The 24,019-nt window shown below is 39.4% G+C and overlaps 1 protein-coding gene across 1 annotated transcript in view; it reads right to left on the reverse strand.

Moving 5' to 3' along the window:
• Positions 1-24,019, reverse strand: part of csmd2 (CUB and Sushi multiple domains 2) — a 539,567-nt gene that overhangs the window by 155,208 nt on the left and 360,340 nt on the right. The window contains exons 34-39 of the mRNA XM_069896324.1: positions 23,481-23,690; positions 20,626-20,814; positions 16,223-16,400; positions 12,334-12,479; positions 2,354-2,434; positions 804-917 (exon numbers count right to left, since the gene is read on the reverse strand). Coding sequence (XP_069752425.1) covers positions 804-917; positions 2,354-2,434; positions 12,334-12,479; positions 16,223-16,400; positions 20,626-20,814; positions 23,481-23,690 — 918 coding nt within the window. The remainder of the gene's footprint in view (positions 1-803; positions 918-2,353; positions 2,435-12,333; positions 12,480-16,222; positions 16,401-20,625; positions 20,815-23,480; positions 23,691-24,019) is intronic.

Below are 24,019 nucleotides of genomic sequence, written 5' to 3' on the forward strand. Positions count from 1 at the left end.
CAGTTTCCACAATTGAAAACAGTGGAATATTTGGGTGATGCTAGAAAGGCTGAGATCACACTTGTAAAACCAGCATATTTCAGTGAGATGGATCTGCCAAGTTTTGGTTGTATGCCAGTCAATGAAAGACCATTGTTTGTTCACTAACTTGACAGGCTTCATTAGCATTCACATATCTTTTTTTTAATTACACATAAATGAATCAAATTTAAATCAAAGGATGGAATATGAAAAGAATGGCAAATGTGAGCTAAAAATAAATCACAGGGGTGCTGTGCTGATGTTGCACAAGTGAACTATTGGTTTGATCACTGTGAGGCTACTTTTATGGAACAACAATTAAATAACAAACAAATAAGTCTTTGAGCATAGAAATGGCACACTGTTGCAGCAAGTTGAATTGCTCCAGCAACCTGGGTTAGGACTTGAACCTTGGGTACTGTCGATCTGCAGCTTCCACACAAATTGCATGTTAATCCTGCAACCAGAGGTGTTTTTCTCGATCGCTCTCGTTTCCTCCCACATCCCAAAGACACACTGGCTACTCTAAATTGGCCCCAGTGTAAGTAGGCAGTGGGAGAATTGGGGGGAAATGATGGCCATGTGAGATTATGGGAGAATGTAATTATTCGGAGAGCTCTGTGAACTGGCATGGAGTAGACGGGCTAAATGACCACATTCTATGACAAAAGAAAAAATAAAAATTGAAGGAATGTGCAACTTCTAGAGCTACACAGAGAGGATAATTGAGCAGTACCTACAATTACCCACTCCTATAGTATTTATTGTTATTTTCTTTGTACCTTCACAGGATGGAGGAGGTCCTTCAAACTGGAGATGCGTTCCAAGACGACATGTTAATATTTCATTTCCAATCAGCATAAATCCAGGGATGCATTGGTACTTGACAATGTCACCTTGGAATGTGGAAAAAAAAGAGTTATTTCAAGGCTCATAGACAAGGTACAGAAAGTGAAAAATACCACTCATTCTCTTTTTACAGGGACACAGCATCATAACAGCTTCTTCTGGCCCATGAGCCTGTGGCAGCCAAATACACCAATTAACTACAAACACTGCTCATTTTATTTTGAAGGATGGGAGGAAACCCATGCAGTCATGAGGAGAATGTACAAACTCCTGACAGAGTGCGCCGGATTCGATCCAGGGTTGTCGGCACTGTAGTAACACTGTGTTAAGTGTTATGTTATTCGTGCCACTCTTATTTTCTTTATGAATTCCAGTCCAATTTTATTCAGCAGATATCTGTGCTTTCAGTTGATCAGGTGACTCCTCCTCCCCCCCTTTCTCCATCATCAGCCTAGTGATTAGGGGGTTTATAATACAACCTGCTTCTTGCAGGAATGATAGACCATTCACTGCACCTTTCCTTTGGAGAGCTGTTCTCAGAGATGTTCCTTTGAAATACGGATTGGGATAATAGGAACCAATGGACCAATGAAGGGTGACTGTGAAAGGGGCCATTTTAAAGCAGTGGAGACCGACTGAAGAGATCGGGAATTTCTGTGCTGGTTTACTGTGTGAAACCTAGATTGTCTACCAGACTAGTGAGTTGTTCACAATCCAAATTAACTCGACTGTACAATCCATGTAACTTTTTGCCACTGATGTATGATGCTCATGTGGAGATTGGTATAAATCCCCAAAGTTACTTACCAGGTTAATTATCAATTATACTTGGGCCAAAAGTCCACAAAGTCTCAAGCTTTGGACATGTTGGAAGTAAATAAATAAAGGGACATTTTTGATACATTTTTACAAGTGTATTTGATGATTTCAAGGTTGAATCATTTCAAAACTTTCATTGATAAATTGTGCAATGACCCCTTTAATGCCATTCCCTGGGGCAAAAATTTCTTGGAGATTAAACACATCAAAAGGAGATGCATTTTCACAACTCTGTGAATGTGTGCTTTTTCAAATGTTTTCATTATTTTACTGGAAACACAACTGCCAATTTATAACAAAACTTCATCTTTAACAGCAGTAGATATTGTTTGAATGCTTTTTGATTGACATACTAATTGAGAGATGAATGCTAGCCAGTAAAGGCTTGAACCAAATCTTGAAATTTAAGTTAAATTTAGACATACTGCGTGGTAACAGGTCCGTTCGGTCCTCAAGCTCGTGCTGCCCAATTACACCCAATTGACCTACACCCTGGGTATCTTTTGAATAGTGAGAGAAGAACGAAACAGCTGGAGGAAATTCACACAGACATGGGGACAAACTCGTTACAGACTATGACGCTAACTGTTAGTTTATCTCTGACAAGTGGAGATGATTAGCAACTGACTTCAAAAATTGTAACAAAAACATTAGCATAACTTACCAATCTCAAACTCTTCATCTTCAGAGAAAATCTCTGCATTTGCCACAGAGACAGGGGGACGGCATTTTCTCAGCTGAAAGGCTGGAAACCAATAAAAATAACTGTTTTGAACATCAGAGCATCACATGAACTACAATTAAAAAATCTGTTCCTAAACTGAAATGAGCATTCTTTTAATCCATTCGGTAACTACCAAGATAATTTGGAGAGAGTATTTTGAACACTTACATACCAAACCCTGCAAAGGATTGGCCAAAAATAAGATTTTTGACAGAAATAATTTAATATATTACCATTCAGCATGCTTCCCAGATCCACTGTTGCCATTGACTTGCAAATCTATCATAACCATGCCCCCTCCCACTCTACTTCTTTTCAGGATACCATTCCTTTTCCTCAATTACCATTATATCTGTTCTGATAATGAGATTTCATATGCATGGGCTTCCCTTGTCTTTTACAGTGGTTTACACTCAACAATATCACCCCGTCTACATATACTTTTCTCTCGCCCAAATTCCTCACAGCCAAAATAAGGATGGACACCATCCTCTACATTATACTGATCATCTCAATAATTTCCACCACTTTCAATGAGATTCCTTCATCAGATACATCTTACCCTCCTTTCTCTTGTCTCTGACTTCTTCCTTCATGTTTTTACTTCCAGCAACTACTCCCTTTCTTGCTGATCCAGGGATCCAAAGAGTACTTCCAGGTGAAGCGACAATTCATAGAACACTACAGCTCAGAAACAGGTCCTTTGGCCCTTCTAGTCTGTGTCAAATTCTTATTCTGCCTAGTACCATTGACTTGCACCTGGTCCATATTCCTCCATAACCCTCCCTTCCATGTACCTGTCCAAATCTTTCTTAAATGCCAAAATTGAGCCTGAATTTACCAATTCAGCTGGCAGCACATTCCATACTCCCACCACTCTCCATGAAGTTCCTCTTAATGTTCCCTTTAAACTTTTCCCCTTTCACCCTTAACCCACACCCTCTAGCATTTCTCTTAACTTTCTGCTTTTTTTTACACTCACAATGTCAGCGCCTCTACACTGGAACAATGAAGTTCACTTTGGGCGTCAGACTGCAAAACACCTCCCCTCAATCTGCAAGGACAACTGTGTGCTTCCAATTTCCTTTCACTTCTTTTAATTCTCCATGCAATGGCTCCTCTGACTCCTTGTCTTTGGCCTCTGATGTTGTTCCAATTATGTTAAATGCAAGCTTGGAAAACAGCACCTCATCTTTCATCCAGGCATATTACAGCCTTCAGGTCTCAATATTCAATTTAACAGTTCTAGTTAAACACTCTTGTTTTTCTCTTTCCACACATATCCATGCTGTTTCAATATATTTCTTCTCTTCTTTTTGTCCCTGATTAATTTTTTTTAAGTAATTATTAAATTGACCACTTGAGAGATGTTCCCTCTCTTGTCTCTATTCCTTCCCTGAAAAAAACGCTTTCTCACTTCTATGTTTTGATGGAAGATCCTTGAATTCAAATACTGGTTCTCTTTCATGAATGCTGCAGACCGATTACTCTTTGTTATATAAAGTATACTGTTTGACCTGATAAGTTTCTCCAGCATTGTTTTTACTTCAACCACGGTGTCTGCAGACTTCCATGTTTTATTTCTTTCTCCCAAAATTTTCCATTTCTACTTCTGTTTCTTCTCCTCGTCATCGCAAGACACAGAAGCACAAGTACCATATGGCATTCCATAAACTGTGCCTTCATTCAATAAGATCATGACTGAATTTTCAGCTCAACAGCTTTTCCAAACTAGTCTGTATGATAATTTTAACACTTAAAAATCAATCTCAGTGAGTTATTATGTGAGTAAATTAGAACTACATTTCCTAGCTTACAATGCACACAGTTGCACGGAAACAGGAAGTTACATATAATGGGGGTTGTTTTTGGAAGTTGGGTGAAGCATCTCAAGGAAAATAAAGTTGCTTAAGTGTTAAATCCACGTAAAACCGTTCTTCTTGAAAGAACGAGCATAACGTGGTGTCAGAAGTGTCTGAGGAATATTTTGTTTTAAAGTAAAAACATCACATTTGAGGGATTCAAGTTTTTCTCCTGTGACCAGAAACAAGGTTTGAGCTTTGACTAATACTTAGCTGAGGTTCACACACTGAGAATTTGGAGATTTAAAAAATTCACTCGTTAAAGGCAGAATAGTTTTCAGAATCCCAGATAATGGACTTAGAGAAAGACTGTGAGGTGAAAAAAAATTGACTCTAAAAAAGGCTGCGAGTGTGTGTGGTGGGGGGCAGCGGAGACCACACAAGAACAAGCCAAGGAGCTGCACGAGATCGATGCAACAGCCAAGGAGCTGCACGAGATCGATGCAACAGCCAAGGAGCTGCACGAGATCGATGCAACAGCCAAGGAGCTGCACGAGATCGATGCAACAGCCAAGGAGCTGCACGAGATCGATGCAACAGCCAAGGAGCTGCACGAGATCGATGCAACAGCCAAGGAGCTGCACGAGATCGATGCAACAGCCAAGGAGCTGCACGAGATCGATGCAACAGCCAAGGAGCTGCACGAGATCGATGCAACAGCCAAGGAGCTGCACGAGATCGATGCAACAGCCAAGGAGCTGCACGAGATCGATGCAACAGCCAAGGAGCTGCACGAGATCGATGCAACAGCCAAGGAGCTGCACGAGATCGATGCAACAGCCAAGGAGCTGCACGAGATCGATGCAACAGCCAAGGAGCTGCACGAGATCGATGCAACAGCCAAGGAGCTGCACGAGATCGATGCAACAGCCAAGGAGCTGCACGAGATCGATGCAACAGCCAAGGAGCTGCACGAGATCGATGCAACAGCCAAGGAGCTGCACAAGAGACACCACAGCTATGGAGCTGCACAAGAGAAACAACAGTGCATGCAATGACAACAGATAAGCAGAGCACCAGAAATTTCCCAAAGAAATAAGCTCAAACTGCAAATGCAGCAGGTGCGTGGGTAGACGTATTCCAAAGATGTGACCTGCCTATGGAAAGTCCTGCTCTAAATGTGGGAAGAAGAATCATTTTGCAAAGTCATGCAAAGCAGGGGATACCAAGAGAAAAGTGGACAAAGAAATGGAGGAATTCTTCAAGGATTCACTAAAGACTGCAAAATGACGGTGAATGAATGAGTAATTCCATTTAAGCTCGAGATTGGAACCCAGGTGAATCTAATGTCACAACAACTGAATGTAGAGAGGAGAGTACAGTCAATATTAGGTCTGGGTGCATGTGAAGAGCTTGACCTGGTGAAAAGAGTTTTTGTAGTGGCTTCACCAAATATAAGCTCACAACACTCATGGAAGAAAGGATAACTACAATGGATAAGCGATACCTTAATGTACTGTGAGAATCAACCTCATTACATGATATGAACGACAAAGTGGAAAATGAGTTGGCTAATAAGGATGCCTTCTTACGCCAGCAACAAAATAAACTTGCTGAACAGAAGCTGCCGCAGACAATGAAGTGAGCAGAAATGTTTCCAGAAGAAGAACCTGAAATTGCCCAGCGAATTGCAGCTCTGACAAAGGCTGAAGAACGGCGTATTGAAACAATTAGAGACACAGCTTGAAAAACAGAATCAGGAACTACAAAGGGCCTGACAGAGAGAAAATTAATGAATAGCACAATAGGCAACTGTCAGACATGATGGACAGATGGTTGACAAGGTCTGATGAGCAACTTCAGCTGCATCTAAAAGAAAGAATGGCTGCATTAGAGGATAAGAATAGATCAATACGAGAATTTGAACTATTGGGAGAACAACTTGATGAGTGTCTTCATAGTGGAGTGTTGGAAGATGCAGGCCATCTTCTTTCGACTACTGAGTTTAAAGGAGCCACTACACTGTCGGAGGAGGAGCTCTTAGCTATCGTCACCCACTGCAACATCTGTGGCCTAGATTGTGAAGCTTGGAATAAAGCTCACGAGAGTTGTCTAATGTTGAAGCCCAGGATCAATTGCTATTGGCAAAACAGGAAGATATGAGTGGAGAGAGTGCAGAGAAGGTTTACCAGAATGTTACCTGGGTTTAAGCATCTAGAGTATAGGGAGAGATTGGACAGATTAGGTCTTTATTCTTTGGAGCGTAGAAGGTTGAGAGGGGATTTGATAGAAGTATTTAAGATTATGAAAGGGATAGACAGAGTGGATGTGGATAGACTATTTCTGTTAAGAGGAGGAAAGATTAAAACAAGAGGACATGAGTTAAGAATTAAGGGGCAGAGGTTTAGAGTTAACATGAGGGGGAACTTCTTTACTCAGAGAGTGGTAGACGTGTGGAATGAGCTTCCGGGAGAAATAGTGGCGGCGGAGTCAATTGTATTATTTAAGAAAAGGTTGGACAGGTATATGGATGAGAAGAAGATGGAGGGTTATGGGCATTGTGCAGGGAGGTGGGACTAGAGAGGGGTGTTTGGTTCGGTGCGGACTAGAAGGGCCTAATGGCCTGTTTCCGTGCTGTAAATTGTTATGTTTTTTTTTGAATGAATATTTGGACGAGATTGTGAAAGAAGTGGAGACGAAAGCTTCTTTTCTGAAGGGCCAGTGTGAAAAATATGAATGTGTGAAAAAATCTGTGAGAAATCTCTCAGCTAAATTAGAAGATGCCATGAAGGAAATTTTCCATTTAGATAACCACTTACAGCACAGAACAGGCCAGTTTGGCCCTACTAGTCCATGCCGTAACAAATCCCCACCCTCCTAGTCCCACTGTCCAGCACCCGGTCCATACCCCTGCAGTCCTCTCCTATCCATGTATCTATCCAGTCTTTCCTTAAATGTAACCAATGATCCCGCCTTGACCACGTCTGTTGGAAGCTCATGCCACATCCCTATCACCCTTTGTGTAAAGAAATTTCCCCTCATGTTCCCCTTATAATTTTCCCCCTTCAATCTTAAACCATGCCCTCTAGTTTGAATCTCCCCCACTCTTAACTGAAAAAGCCTATCCACGTTTACTCTGTCTGTCCCTTTTAAAATCTTAAACACCTCTATCAAGTCCCCTCTCAATCTTCTACGCTCCAGAGAAAAAAAGCCCCAGTCTGCACAACCTTTCCCTGTAACTCAGACCTTGAAATCCTGTCAACATTCTCGTGAACCTTCTCTGCACTCTCTCTATTTTGTTTATATCTTTCCTATAATTTGGTGACAAAAACTGTACACAGTACAATATGACTTGTATATTTAAGTAGATAAAGGGAATTATTGACTTTTTAAAAACCATCACATTGACAAGTTATAACTGACCAGTAATGATCCACAATGTAATCACAATCAGGGCTAATTCTCTTTCCTCAGAGTCAAGCTCTGTTGGTTGAAAATAAAAGTTTATAAACGATGAAGTAAAACATCCCCAAGGGTTTCCCAGAGGCTGAAAGTAATTATGGCCATCACATCAGGGAATTACACTGACTCAAACGGAGAAGAGATTGGTGGAAAGGCAGGGAGATTTAGTGAAGACATTGTAATACTGCATCAATCCCACATTGTAAAATTTATTATCATCACCTTGAGCTATTATTGGTCAAATTTAACTGCCAGATGCTTGAAGCCAAATGAGAATCTCTATCAACTTTTTTTCAGATACTCTAAGAATCTGACTGTTGAAGTCTTTTGATATTTATTGTAGCAAAAAGCTGTTCCTAAACCTGAGGCACCTGGTTCTCAATCTACACCAGACAGGAAGTGGAGCTTCCTGTCTGGTTCCAATTACTCCTCAGAAATTAGCTTCATGTTTTGAACATTAATATGGATACTTGTACTGTCACTCTATTCGTCGGAATTCGAACGAAACATGGTGAAGTGATTGCAGGTGATGCCACCGAGGGGGGAAAAGATAAACATGCAGTTTAAAAGAACCACAAGTATTTGTGGGCAAGATCTATTATGGAAGAACCGAGTTCAACAAGGACTACTTTTGGAAGAAGTTGTTCATGTCAGGCAGAGAGAAATTCCTGAGGAAAATCTATTTCCTGTCTTCCTTGACTCTTCTGAGGGTGGAGGTGAATTCCCGATGTTCAATCCCAATCCTTGGAGGGTAATCAGTGGGAAATATCGATATCTGTATAATAGTTAAATTTCAGCTCCCACGTTTAGGGCACTGTAATATAATATTTATTTAGTTACATATAATAGCGTTTAACAAACAATATAGATGATTTTGAATGAGATTCCAGGCCTGATTTGAAAACTGCAGGACATCAATTATGATGTGCAATAGACAATTCAATTTAGCAAGATAAGAAAGAATATAGGAGTAGAGGTGCTGGAAGTTCAAGATATGATCCATTATTTAAATTATGTGGCATGCAGCAATTGTGCTTTTTTTTAAATTATGAAGTCACAGATTTAAACAATAAGAACCATATAACCACTTACAGCACAGAACAGGCCAGTTCGGCCCTACTAGTCCATGCCGTAGCAAATCCCCACCCTCCTAGTCCCACTGACCAGCACCCGGTCCATACCCCTCTAGTCCCCTCCTATCCATGTAACGATCCAGTCTTTCCTTAAATGTAACCAATGATCCCGCCTCGACCACGTCTGCCGGAAGCTCATTCCACATCCCCACCACCCTCTGCGTAAAGAAATTTCCCCTCATGTTCCCCTTATAATTTTCCCCTTTCAATCTATGACATAAATTCTCAAGGCTTGAGAAAAGAATTCTCCATGAAGAGCCTAACTCTGTTGAATTGTACAATCTAAAATGTAGATCTTGAAGTACTTTTGAAGTAAGGAATGTGGAAGAAATATTTTTTTAAAAATTTGTACCCAACGTCAGCATAACATTTTTTAAAATCAGACTCAGTGTGGGTTAAAATTGTCCCTCGTCTCAATCAAGGACTTTAGTTCCAAACAACAGCCGCTATTTTTCCCTCCACTAATATTGTTTGCTTCATTTTCCCAGCCTCTTACATTTTGTCAGTCTGGCTTAATTCCAATGCCATTTCTGAAGATGCAAGAATGGTGTTCAAACCCAATTACCTTCAAGGTGTCATTTTGGCCTTTGCAAAGCAAGAAAAGACATCCACCCAAATTGATGTATCCTTTTTAAATATGATTTCAAAAATGAAATATGATTTCAATACACCAAATTATTCATTGCAGATCGACCAAAATTCACCTACGGCAGTTAAGCTAACAGCAAGGAAAAGGAATACTGTCAGCAATGTGTGATGTTTCATCCTAAACAACAGTCGTGGGTGGGTGTCAACAAATGAAGGTCATTACTATGGGTGAGCTGTGGCCCTGGATCTCATTTAGGAAAATAATATACATTTCCCACCATAATTAAATAACGGTCTGCAAACTTTAACAAGTTGCCTACATCTCATTCAATGGATAATATCCATGTTGCACAGGTGAGCTTGAGAGAGTTTTTGAAAAAAGTAAAAAGGAGAATTTCTTATGAGAGTGTGGTATGGAATAATTTAGAGTCACATTTATGCTTCTTGGTATTCAAAGCAGCTTTCAAAGTTCCAGCATTTCTCCCAGTCAAAAAGCCAAAGTAAATTAGCATTCATATTTCAAATTATATCTTGCTCTGGCAAAGGAACTCTTTTAACTTATTTGACAAATCCAACACGATTATATTTTAACAGACCAGAACAGGCATATTGTCCAATCACTTCAGAAAGGAAAGGTTTGTGTTGGAGACTCAGCACAACTGCCCTCAGACCAGGAACTAAGGAAAGGAAGGTTTCAGTTACACCGACTGACCAACATACAGATGATATTGTAATTAACAATTTAAATGGAGCTCAGAGAAAAACACCCAAATAATTATCCTGTCAGATGAACAGGCAATACCAAAATAAATACTGCAAAGAAAAGTGGACAAGCCAGCAAAATGCTCATGTTATGTTCGATTGTTTCTTTACATACTCTGCCATCTGGAAGCATCAAGGTGGGGACTGGACAAAAAAAATGGGTATTTCCAGGAACATCCTTAAATCCAATGCTCAACCATGGTCTTCAAGCTAGAACATTTCAGTGACCAGAGCAGTAATAGCATGAGAGCAAATGTAACATATTTAAGCCAATTAAAATATTTGCTATCCAAATCTATCATCAAAGCAGGTAGATATGAAGAATAAAACAATCATTTTTATCTACTCACACTGATGAATCATATGTTCAGAAGACTGGATTTATTCACTATCGGGATAATTATGCGTAATGGAAGATTTAAAATGTTTTTTTTACTTTTTCAGCCTTTGCTGAGAACCTGCTTGTTTTTTTAGAATCAGTAGACATTATCTAATTTACACTACGAGGCCTAGGGATGCATATGAATCAGTAGACATTATCTGATTTCCACCATGAGGCCCAGAGATGCAGTTGTCTTTTGTTGGTCGCAGACTGTCAGGAGACCTGCATTTGTTCAAAGAGATAAAATCTGAAGTAAACAACTTTTGGGTAATATAAGCCATGGTCCCACTGCTGAAGCTTGAGACTCTCCAAGAGGTGGCAACATCTCTCAGCAAGAAGAAGAACTTCAAGAGTCCAGCTAATGTCCCAGTCGAGGGAGGTGGAGAAGCTGCTACCGGCGCCCCGACAACCTACTACAAGTGTGCAGTCGTTGCCTCGCTTCGGCAGTTGGGACCAGTCCAGGCATTGATAAGTATAATTGGGAAGGGCTTGCATATTGTAGTGTGAATTCAGCTTTAGATTTAGTAATAAAGACTTGTATAAACTGAACAGCTCTCGGTGTGTGTGTGTCTATTTTCTTTCGGTAGCTCAAACACTGTGACCAATCTAAAATGATCAAAATGAGAGGTATAAGTTTACCCAAGACATTGTGGAAATATCTTCTTGACTTCTGAGAAGTGCCAACTTAAATAGTCTTAGCAGGTTCACATATATGTAATATGAAGAACACAAGAAATGGATCTATTGCTACAACTATGGACCACTGTACATTGCAAAGGTTTTGGGAATGGAACGAAATACTTTGCTTCTTTAAAAAATTGCTACTTTGTATTGAGTGTCTATCTCAAATATTTGGGAAATATTGTTTTTCTCTTCAACTATTACAACATCATTGATGTTGTCATATTGACAACATGTCAAATATGACACATGCTGTCATATTTGCTCCTTGCTTACCAATGCATTTGAATGTATGAAGCTTCATGCCAATATTCTGCTGACTTAGTCCAATTCAATCCCCAATTGGTAGGGTACCTTCACTAACTCCATGGCTTCCAGTTTTATGCATTTGTAAGTTTAAAAAAAACATTTTGTATTTTTGAATCAAGTCACTAATGTAGATTGGAATGTGAAAGGACCTAGGTAGATCAGAAACAAATATAGGGGGTGTGGGCTGGCTTAAATTGGAAAATTCAATGGTCATGACATTGGACTATAGACTACCCCAGCAGAATAGAAAGTGGTATTCTTTGAGTTTGCATTTGCCTTATCCTGGCAATTGAGGAGGCTAATGACAAACTGGTCAATGTGGGAGAGGAAAGGGGAGTTACAAAGGCTACAACCAGAAGGTTGATACCCATTGGAGTCAGGTATTCAGCACGGCAGTCTCCTGGTTTATCCTTAGTTTCACTGATGTAGAGGAGACCACATCAGATGTCCTTGGAGGACACAGAAAAAATATTCACAGAAGAATTATACAAGCAATAATTTGGAAATTTCATTGCTGCTCTGTAAACATACAATTCCATCACGACTCAAGAGATAAACCTGAAGCATAAAACAAAAGGACATAAACAACAAGGGACAAAGACAATAAAGGAGAGCTTGAAAAAAGTCAGTGTGTAAGCACATCTGCTCATGTTTGAATGAGTGAACGTGGGAAAGAGGTACAGAGAGGAGAAAGAAAAGTTGTATTTATTTTCAACATAATTCTCTTCAAATATTATCGCAAAAAAAGTTCAAATCTAAAATATTGAGACTAAAAAGGAAAAAAAAAATTTACCGACTGACCATAAAAATTTATGATGAATCGTCCTCCATTTGCCATGTCACTGTGGAACTTGAAAAGAACCTGATTTGAAGTGCTGTATGTTGATTCTTTTATTGAGCTTCCACTGAACACTCCGAGCTGGGGTGCATTTTGCTGAGCTCCATCCCTGCAGGGAAAGATAATAAAACATCAAATATGTTACCTGAGAAATGCGGCATTAAATGAAAGCACAGGAAGACACATTTCTATCTGCAGGTTGTGTTCATGCTATAAACAGCCTGTTAACAAAGTGAAATCTTCTGTTTTGATTGAACAACCATTTGAAGAGTGAAAATGGAGCACAAAACTCCAACAATCACCTTTTCCATATGACTATTTATTTTTTGTTTTCAGCCATTTAAATATACTGCTCCAACAGTGATTTTGATTTTCATGAACTTTTCTCCTCTGTATAACTTCATTGGATGCTCCACGGACAAAACTATCCTCTGCATTTGTTTTATATCTTCATATGGATTAAAATGAGTTTTAAAACTGAGAGGAAAATATTTACACATTGCAAAGTGGGCATCAATTATAACAGTGCCCAAAAATAGCAGAGCGAGCTGCTCCATTGAGTTTCTCCCAGTAACACTCACATTGACAGTAATGAACTGCTTTGAGAGGTTGGTGTTGTGAGTGAGGAAAGAGGTTTGGTAGGTTTCAAAGGGAAAAATTCTGGACACAGTTTTGATGGGGAAGGATTTTATTCACAAAAGGCAAGTGTTGGAAATGCTAACAGATGCAGCATTCACTTACACAGAGTTTACAGCAGCCATGGGAAAGAAATAGCAGACAATTAATAATGAATATGGGGAAAAAAGTGTGGGAACAAAATACACATACATAGAATGTTACATAGAATGATCAAGGAAAAATCACTAAGATGCCCCACCACCCCTTGAGTCAGTGCAGGCACGGCTCTATGCTATAAGGGACACTAATTAAATGCTCCCAACCTTTTTAACAGTGCACATCTTACCAACAGTTTCTCCAGCGCCCTTCCACATTTCTAGGCCTGGAATGAAGCAGGGTAGTCCCAAGCTGGCAAAGAGAGAGAGAGAACAAAGAACACATGGCACCTTTAGAGTGCTGGAGCATTCAGGCCATTAGAAGGGTCCAATGGCTCAGTGCTAGAAGGGTTAATCCAATTACAACAGTTAATGGCCCAAGGCTAAGTTCCTGCGGGCTGGAGAGTCAAGTCCAGGTAATTGACATGGAACCAACAGCCAGGAGTGCACTGCTGGGTGGGGTGGAACCAAACCTTGATTGGCAGCTGGTGTGTCCTCTGACTAGGTAGGGGTCAGTGCTGTCATATGACAGCCACAACTCTTCCCAATACAGTTGGTCATCAGCAGAATTAACTCGCTGTTAAGAAAACACCTGGACCCACTGCAATTTACCACAGTCATTCCACAGAAGATGCACTGGATTTCTACTTAGCCCTGGATCACTTAAACAGCAGGAACATGTGCATCAGGTTGCTTTTCATTGATTACAGCTCAGCTTTCAACACCATCATCTCCTCAATACTGGTCAGCAAGATTCAAAACCTAGGGCTCTGACTTCCTGATCAAAAGACCACAGTCAGTGGAAATTAGAAACAGTATCTCCTCCTCACTGACAATCAACGTAAGCATACCTTAAAGATGTGGGCTTAGCCCACTGCTCTACTCTCTTGACACCCATGACTATGTAGCTCGGCCTAATTCAAATGCCATCTTCAAATCTGCCAAATGACACCACAGTGGTAGGCAAAATCACAGATGGCAATGAGGAAGCATACAAGAGTGAGATAGATAAGCTAGTCCTGTGGTGTCACAACAAGCTTGCACTCAGTGTTAGCAAAATGAAGGAATTGATTGTGGACTTTAGAAAGGTAAGAACACAAACCAGCACTCATCGAGGGGTCAGGAGTGGAGAGTATAAAGAACCTCAAATTCCTGGGTGTCAACATCTCTGAAGATTTATCCTGGAGCCATCAGGACAAATCAATCATAAAGAAAGCTTGCCAGTGGCTATATTTTGTTAGGTGTTTGAGGAGATCTGGTCTGTCACCAAAGACTCTTGCAAATTTTGACAGGTGTATTGTGGAGAGCATTTTGACTGGTTGCATCTCTGTCTGGTACGGAGGTTCCAATGCACAGGACAGGAAAAGGCTACAGAGGGTATAGGAACCCGAAAACACACACCCAATGTTATAAAAATAACTTCTCCTCTGCCATCAGATTATGGAATGGCAGAGGAGGAGAAGCTAGTTTGCATCAATTATTTATTTTCAAAGACAGTATTTATGGAACTGTAATTTATAGCAATTTTGCAGCCATAATGCACAATATTGTTCCCGCAAAACAACAAAGTTGGCGACATAGGTTAAAGACAATAAACCTGATTATGATCTGTCAGTAAGATCCTGTTTACCCACTGACTTCATAAAGCTCAGGTGAGATGCCTTCAGGACAGAATTATACAATGACTGCTTTTTTCTAAATGGCAAAATCTGCATCTTTCACTTCTCCCAACATAATTTAATTTTTAATTTTAGTTTAGACAAACAGCACAGTAACAGACCATTTTGACCCATGCCACCCAATTTACACCCAATTAACCTACAACCCCTGTACGTTTTGAACAGTGGGAGGAAACCAGAGCTCCCAGGGAAACCCAGGACACGGACAGCGCAGGATTCAAACCCCAGTCCAGATTTCTGGCACTGTAAAGGTGTTGCGTTAAAGTGTCACCCATATCTATTTCCAATGGATGACAAAACAGTTAATGTCCTTTTTCAATCTCTGAGTTTAAATTTGGCCCATATCATAGGAAGTCAGTGTGCCTGAGTTCACAGTTTATTGTCACAAGATCACAGCCAGAGGGCATGTGGGTAATACTAAAAATTCAATGACCTGAACACCCTTTACAGTGCCTTTCAACGTGCAGCTGACATCATTATTTGGAATTACCAGTCCAAAGGAAGTCCAGTGAAAACTAAAAATGAAAACTGCTTAGCAGCTTTCAACCATGAGGAGAAAGAAAAAAAGAACAACACTAGAGTCTGCAGACACCATGATTGAAATAAAAGCCCAATACTGAAGAAACTCAGGTGGTAACAAAGATCATGAAACATAACCAACATTTTAGGCTTGAGGCCTTTCATCAAGAGGCAGGGATAATGCTTCAATTCAATAACCGTTCGTGGGGTCAGGAAGATTTTGAGGAGAAATGGATGAAGGGGAATAACAAAGAGACTGTGATACTGATAAAAATCTGTAATTACAGGACAGGCAGGCTGTGATTAAATGACAGAGCAGTTAATGGTGCATCAATACAAACACAATTACAAGTGACAATCGATGCAGAGGTGAAATATGGTACATTGAGGAAAAAAGGAAACCATTCTGATCACATGGTGCTGCAATGCTTCTGGGAATGGGAAGCTGCAGCCTTCAGCCATAACAAGGAATGAACCATCAATGCAGAACTAGCAAGGTGATTTGGATTTCTGGTGTCATCTTTTCTTTCATCACACTCCCAAGCAGCTGGAGCCTTTTGCTTTCCCTTTAAAGCTGTGTTTTGTGTCCTACAGAGGACAACCTACACACTCATTTCAGGATTCAATTTAAGTAAATAATACCAGTCCAAACAAATGTGGCTTTGTAGATTTTGTCGAGATGGTGCATTAGCAGGGTTTTAGTTGGGGGCATTAGGGTAACCATGGGGTGGGGGGGGCACTCATTCGGGGAGGGATCACAATACCTCATTTAAGGGGGAAGTGCTTGCAAATGCCGCCGCCCCCACCCCTTGGCACCATAACGGTGCGTTAGGATGGATGCAGAATACTGAGGTTGATTGTGATTGAATAAAAATTCATACCAGAGAGAAATGAAGTCATTGCCTGGTTCTATTTGCAGGAGAATGAAGTTAACGTAAATCCCATAGCCCACAGGCACCATCACCAGCCAAGTGCAGTCCTGCGAGTTTGGATATTCGTTTGGATAGCCAGGAGAGTAGATTGTGCCATTATGAGTTGTAATATTGCCTCCACACGGAACTGAAAGCAGGAAAACATTATTTATAGACCCACCAATAAAGATCATATCTTGTTTAATAAAAAGCTATAGGCCAGTTGTTCAAGAGCAAACATTCTCAACCTTTTATCAGCTGTGGCCCCCCATATGACTGCTTAAAGCAGCAGTTAAGTTTTGGTTTATTCCATAATTCTCTCCTACCAGCTATATCAATAAAAACAAAAAAAGTTGCATGAGTGAGGTGAAAATAAAATAAGGCTTTCATTTAAATGTGTTGTGGCCCCCATTGAGAATGGCTGTACTAGAGAACAAATTACGTACATGTATGTTCACACAGCATTTGAGATTGTCATCTGGGAAAGAAAATAAAAGTAATCTCTGGCTTTATACAAAGCCTTAAAACACCTGCTCTTTATCAACCACAGTTCAATGACACCATCATCCACTCAAAACTGATCAGCAAACTCCAAGATATTGAAACACCACATATGCTTAAAGGGATCGACAATTTAAAATTATTCAGAAATCCAGAAGATTCCGAACTACGGCAGGTGTCCAGTCCCGACGATCCTGGATAAAAGGTTAGGCACCTGTAATTCAACTGCGTCTGTAGGAAAAAGGAATGTCAGGGATGTACATGATATCATGTATGTATTCTGACAATAAATTTGAATCTAAATCTGATTTTAAATGCATAGACTGGCACAAGCTTAATGCAAAAATAAGGTAACCCAAACTTTATTTACTGAGTGATCCACTTTGATTTTTGGCAATAAGTAACAAAGGATAATGGAAGATCAGTTACCATTACCATTTGACTATTTACAAGCATTTGACTGAAAAATTTAATCTTTATAAATCTGGTAGTACATGTATTAGAAAAATCAAATGGGTGAAAATTTTGCTGGAATCATTCCAATCACTAAAAATGATTATTAATATAGGAAAGTTTCTTACAGGTCAACAGGATTTATTTTTTTAAATTCTAATTGGTGAAATCATTTTTGATGTAAAATTTACAAAGTAAACTGTATTGGTCTGAAATATTATGATGTTAAAGTACTGCATATGTGTTAATAATTTATGCAGCTAGACTATAATGAATTTATGCTTGAAAATGTTTATTAAACACGTAACAGAGCATCTTGCACATTTACAACTTTTTAGTTAATAACAATGCATTTGTCATTAAACAAATGTAGAAATAATTCATTGTCAATCCTATTGGTATCAGTACAGTTCTTGATTCCATATACCATCACAATTCACTTTATAATTGATTATAATATCTATGTCAGATTTGACCAGGTTGTGGGCAAAAAGAATGCAAGTTTTTAAAAATTATTTTTTAATTTTTCACACTGTGAACCATATCAACCAAAATGTTTCTCATTAAATATACACAGTGGCATTTTTTCTCTTTTTTCCCCCCCTACCCTCCCTCCCCCCTTACCACCCCCAAGACCAATAAATATTCAACAAATACAATACAATAAAACCATAAAACAATGTCTTCACACAGTGAAAAATAAACAAGAAAAATGTGTTATCTGCTTTTACACACTGAATCAAATAGTTTTGTCTTCTTATCATTTTAGGGGGTGGAGGTCTGTGGCAAGCTCTCCCTGTTATGTTCCATGTATAGTTCCCATACATTATTGTTCAAATAATGTGACTTTATTTTTTAAATAATGCTATTTTTTTTTCCAATGGAATGAATTTATTCATTTCCATGTACCATTGCTGTACCATTGCTGTATTCTTCCATTTTCCAAGTTAACATTATATCATCGGGAGAGGAGAGGACAGAAGACAGAAAAGAAAAGAGTCGGGGGCAGGTAGGAAAACTTTTAAAAAAAAGTCTCTTACCAGGGCCTGAGGGGAGGAGTCGGCGTTGGAGGCGGCCATTGGTTATATCTATTTTTTTTCTTTTTTCAGTAAATTTAATAGCCTCTTCCTTTTAATTTGGTTATTTATTCCATTAATGTTTATAGTCATATAGTTCAATGTGGCCATCTTATATCTTGTTAACACCTCTCTTCCGCTTCCTCATCACCTCCGATCCCCTTTTTTTATTTTCATCTCTCAGTTTTCCCTTTTTAAACTCAATGTATGACAGCACATTTAAAACATAAAATACTCCAACAATTCCCATACCCAATATTACCTTAACCCCAAATGTTCCCCCCCTCAGAGTTGCCCCTTATCCCTTGCCGGGCAACCACAACTCCCCTTTCCATTTGGATTGCGATCTTGCTCGCAAGCATCAACTGATTTCGCAGTGATGGTATTTTCTCTCCCCCGAAAACCCTTTTTTTACACATAAAACAAAGCTCTCCCTTTTTTTCCCCCTTCCTTCCTTCCTTCTCTTCTCTTCTCTTTTCCCTCTTTAGTTCTTTACATATACATTGTTTTTACATCTTTATATATACTTTATCACCATTCTTCATTCTTATTACATCTCTTCATTTCTCCTTCTGTCCTGCAAACACTGCAAATTCTTGTGCTTCCTTTGGATTCGAGAACAGTCTGTTTTTCTCCCCGGGTATAAATATTTTAAGAACAGCTGGATATCTTAACATGAATTTATAACCTTTTTTCCATAGAATCAATTTTGCTGTATTAAACTCTTTCCTCTTTAAGAGTTCAAAACTTGTGTCTGGGTAAAAAAATATTTTTTTACCCTTGTATAAGGCTTATTATCTTCTCTAATTTTATTCCTTGCCCGCTCCAGTATATTTTCTCTTATCGTATATCTCAAAAATTTTACTAAGATGGATCTTGGTCTTTGATGCATCTGTGGTATCGGAGCTAGTGCTCTGTGTGTCCTTTCTATTTCCATTTCTTCCTGCAATTCTGTCATTCCCAGGACCTTCGGGATCCATTCTTTTATAAATTCCTTCATGTCTGCGCCTTCTTCACCCTCCTTCAGGCCCACTATTTTTATGTTGTTTCACCTACTATAATGTTCCAACATATCAATTTTCTGAGATTACTACTGCTGTGTGTCTCTTTAATTTTTTTGTCACTTTCTTCCAATTTTCCTCTCAAGTCATTTATTTCCATTTCTACAGCCGTTTCCCGCTCTTCCACATTCTCTACTCTTTTCCCTATTTCTGTCATGACCCATTCTAAACTTTGCATTTTATCTTCTGTTCTTTTCATTTTTCTTTTAATTGCACTAAATTCTAATGACAACCATTTTTTTAATCCTCTCATTTGTTCTTCAAAAAAGGCTTTATCAATATTCTGTCCATCTGTTTTACCTTCTATTTCTCTGTGAAGATCTTGGTCTTCTTCTGTGTCTGTACCTGTATTTGTGTCTTCTTCTCTTCTTTGTATCTGTGTCTCTTCTGATTCTCCTGATGAGTTGCTTGTATCACTTTGCTGGGCCTCTTTTTGCTGGGCCTCTTGTTGTTGATCCTCCTCTCCTGGGCTGCTCATCTGTCAGGCCTCCTGCTGCTGCTCCTCTTGCCGTTCACCCCGTCGACTTTCTTCCTCGCCTGGTTCCTCACTCCCTCTCCTACCGCCTTCCTCATCTTCCAGCTGAGAGCCCTGGTGTCAGGCATTCCTCAGCTAGTCACACCGTGGTTGCCCGTTCCTCAGCTGAGCCTCCCTCCTGTCGGTGTTTTCTTTTACCTTTGATTGCACAGTTGTGCACTTTTGTTTGGCTCAGAGAGCCATTTTTGCCGTCCACTGGTCGGGGGGTCACAACTCCGCGGGGCTGGCACCAACCTCGGAGATCAGACACTCTTCACCAGCATGGCATCCTGTTCCTTCGTGCAGGTAAGGCCTTCTTCTTTCTTTTCCGGTGACTTTTCTTATTTTTTCCCCCCATTGTTTTTACTTTTTCCTTCTTGGGTGCCATCTTCTTTCTCTTCTCTGCAACTTTATCTTCTATTTCTTATATTTTATATTTGTTAAGCTTTGTCTTTTCTTGACTTTTCTTTTTTTCTGGAGAGGGCTGGTTTTACCCTACCGGCCACTACTCCATCTCGTGACTCCTCCCAAAAAACGCAAGTTAAATGTAGATATTTTACTAAGCATATTTAGAATATTGGTGAATAAAATACCATTAAGTGTGGCCAACCACTTTAATTAATTTCAGTATAACTTTCAACAAACCAAATGATAATTTTTGGATATGCAGACTATCAATTACCATATTTTTAAATCTCTTTGCCAATTATTTGATGTGCCACAAATTTTATGAATGACCACTGACAATAAGGAAAGTTCAAGTCATACCTTCACATCTTGGTATAGGATAATTCCAGTTTCTGTCAGCTCCATGCTGGCAGTTTAAAACAGAATGGCCAACAAGGCGATATCCAGGGTAGCACTCAAATGAAATGGACTGTCCGACATTGTAACCAGATTCTGTGACAAAGCCGTTAGCAAATGGTTGTGGATCAGGGCATTCGTGCAATTCGTAAGCTGATAAGAAATTGGTACAAGTCAGCCTGGTGCATTTATGAAACTTCTTGTATTAAGGTTATCATATTATCCAATGGTGAAGCATAATGTTAAGTTATGAAATCAACCGAGACTGAATTTTAATTTTATAATACTATAGTAAAATTCCCAGTATCCAGCAGTCAAAGGGAATACTGGCGAAGTGAATTTTCCGGTTGCCTGAGATTGTGTGTTGTGCAATTGCTAGACAGACAACTAGGGGGTGCCAATTTTAAATCTTCCTACTTTCACTTATTTATTTTCCAAGATTTGTTTTTGCTAGTTGCTTGAGACTGCTGGTTGCATGGATTTTACCGTATCTCTAAACTATAGAAATTAATTAATAATGAAACGATGCTCCATTTGATTAACTGTGCCACAACACTGAACACTTTAAACATCTGCTTACCCCTGCATGTCAAACGAAAATTGGTGCTAGTCCTGCCATCACATTTGCCATATGCATTGGTGAATCATACATTAATTTAAACTGTATTTATTCCCTTTGCAGTAAACTAGTTAATGGGAAATTCCATTAAAATTGCTTAATCAGAAAGCAGATTCAGCTCTGTGGACAACTGGTACAAGTAGGTTGACCTTCATCCATTGTAAGCAGACCAATGTACCAGGGCACACAAAGAGATGGAAAGTGATTTTTCTCTCAAAAAGCTCTAATGAATTGTTTTAATCAGGAGAATTATACATATTTATCAACAAGATTGTGCTTCTCCCAACACTGTGGATAGCATTCAGTACTTTCCTTTATATTGGGCGATCATTTTGTTGAGTACCTGGGCTCAGTCTACAAGAGTGACCCTGAACTTTTGGTTTCCTGCCACTTTAGTTCACCATCTTCTCTCACTGACTGCTTTCTCTGTGGCCTCTTGCATTACTATTACGAGGCCCAATACTATCTGGCCATGTTACTTGATATCAAATTGTCCAACTTTAAATAACTCGCTCTTTCTTTCTGCTTTTATGAGTACTGAGTAATTTGTCCCTGCCATCCCTTTATTCGTTTCCGTTAGTTTTTTTTTGCGGGCTGTCACACAGACTATACAGCATTGGCAAGAAAAGTTACTTTTGTTGCAGCCACCTTTCTCTCCCCACTTCCCCTTGACCTGGACTAATTAATTTCTCATTTCTGGTGAAAGACCCCAGATTTTAAACTTCAGTTGTTTCGCTTTCCACAGGTACTGCCTGAACTGCTGAGCAGATCCAGAATTTTATGATTTTATTTCAGATTTACATCACCATTTTCTTTTTTTGGTTAAAGACGTTTACCATTGGATTCTGTAAAATATTTGATTTTTAGTTATGATTTTCTCTATCTTAAAAGAGGCCTTTGCCAGGCCATGACTGTTGGACCCAGGCTACCATTAGATTCTCAAAAGAAGCCTGCATCCTACTGGAAGGTGTTCTGAAATTTTAACTGATATAACACCAGGTCTCATGAGGTTTAAGCTTGTATATTAATAATTTAAAAAATACAAACACTCAAGTATTCTTTCTCCAAGACTCCCAATGTGGTGAAGGTCATAAATCAGTCAGCGGAATCAGTGAACCGGTGCGGACTCGAAAGGCCAACATGGCCTGTTTCCGTTCCGTAAATGGTTATATGGTTATATGATACCTCTGGCATATTAGAATTCAACTCACAAGTGTAATTACCAATGACTGTGACATGTATTCCAGATTCAGGCTGCACGTCAAACATCCTCTCATGTTCACAGATACTGGCTATTGTCAGTTGCCAGATAAAGTCTCAGAGGCCAGTGGAATTAACTGATGTTAACAAGATATTTTATTTTCCATCCCCCCAAAATATCTTCCTCCCATAACTGTGGATATCCTATGAGCATTCTCATTTAGGAGGGGAAAAATATAATCCAGGTCTCACTTTCTGGTTAATACAATTGAATACACAAAGGGTGAAAGATTATCCAACAACAATTCATTTCCAAATAAATTTGCTGTGATCAAACAACAAATATTCCTGCTCCTATTGTGAATATCCAAGCAGCCACATTGAAGCAGCTATAGTCAGAGATACATTTCAGAATTTGCAGAGATAGGGACTGAACAATGAATGGAAGGAAATAAAATTTATCTATACTAAACTTGTTTCATCCCAGAGATGATGTACTGTCACTGGCTCAGGCATTAATTGTTGTGTTTAATTTCAGTCCCTCATAACCTCACAACAAATGTTGGGTACCTTTGGTTCCCGAGGCTGGTCCTCCAATCCTTCCTAATATTTTTTCAACCAACTGCTATTCTTCATGAAAATTATACATTGTGTTCACCAAATATACGATTAATAGCGTGATTTTCATTGGCTGAACGGATACCAAATTTTATCTATTTCTATTTCCTAAACTGATATTATTCGTCCCTATATTCTTTGCTTGTCCATCTTATCCACACTTGGCTTTGTAACTATGACTATTTTGTTCAATCTTCATACTTCTAGTCTGCTCTCAGTAAACCTCCTTGATCGACTTGTACGTGATGAATCTGAAAGGGCACATCTGCTCCTGAGACTCACTGGAGGAATCTTGGGTTAAAAACTACAGAGGTTAAACCTCACTCTGAGGAATCAAGACGACAAAGATGGACTTACCCATTATCACCTGCGGAAGCCTTACCTTGGTACATCAGTTTGAAGCCTGGTTTGTTTTCTGAATGATCACTGTGGAAGTATATGGTTGTTGCATGAGAAGTGGACATGAGGGAAGGTGGAAGTTCAGCTCCGCTGAACCTGCCAATCACAGAACTAGTGTCATGCGGCCCATTCCGAACTTCAATGAAATCGTGGTTAGGTTCAGTGGAAAAGTTCAGAAATTCAATGTAAGTGCCTAAAAACGACATATGCAGTGAAAGTCATAAGTCTACTTCCCAGAGCTCTGTAGATTATTTTACAATTATCCCAACAGCATCACTCAGAACAAACATGCAGTGGGTATTCATTTTAAATGAAAATTGGTTTTCTTCCCTCTGAAAATCTCAAAACCAAGAATGGAAAATTTTCTATCCTTAACTCACCCGAAGGTGTTAATGATCCCACAATGCAGTGCAGGAGAGGAAACTCCCTAAAAATGTGTTTCAATGCTGCAATCAAAAGGCAACAATTTCATCTCCCACAACAGCTTTCCATTGAAGATCTCAGACATTCACCTGATGACCA

Source organism: Narcine bancroftii, chromosome 8 (genome assembly GCF_036971445.1).
Source record: "Narcine bancroftii isolate sNarBan1 chromosome 8, sNarBan1.hap1, whole genome shotgun sequence".
In the NCBI taxonomy this organism is placed as follows: Eukaryota; Metazoa; Chordata; class Chondrichthyes; order Torpediniformes; family Narcinidae; genus Narcine; species Narcine bancroftii.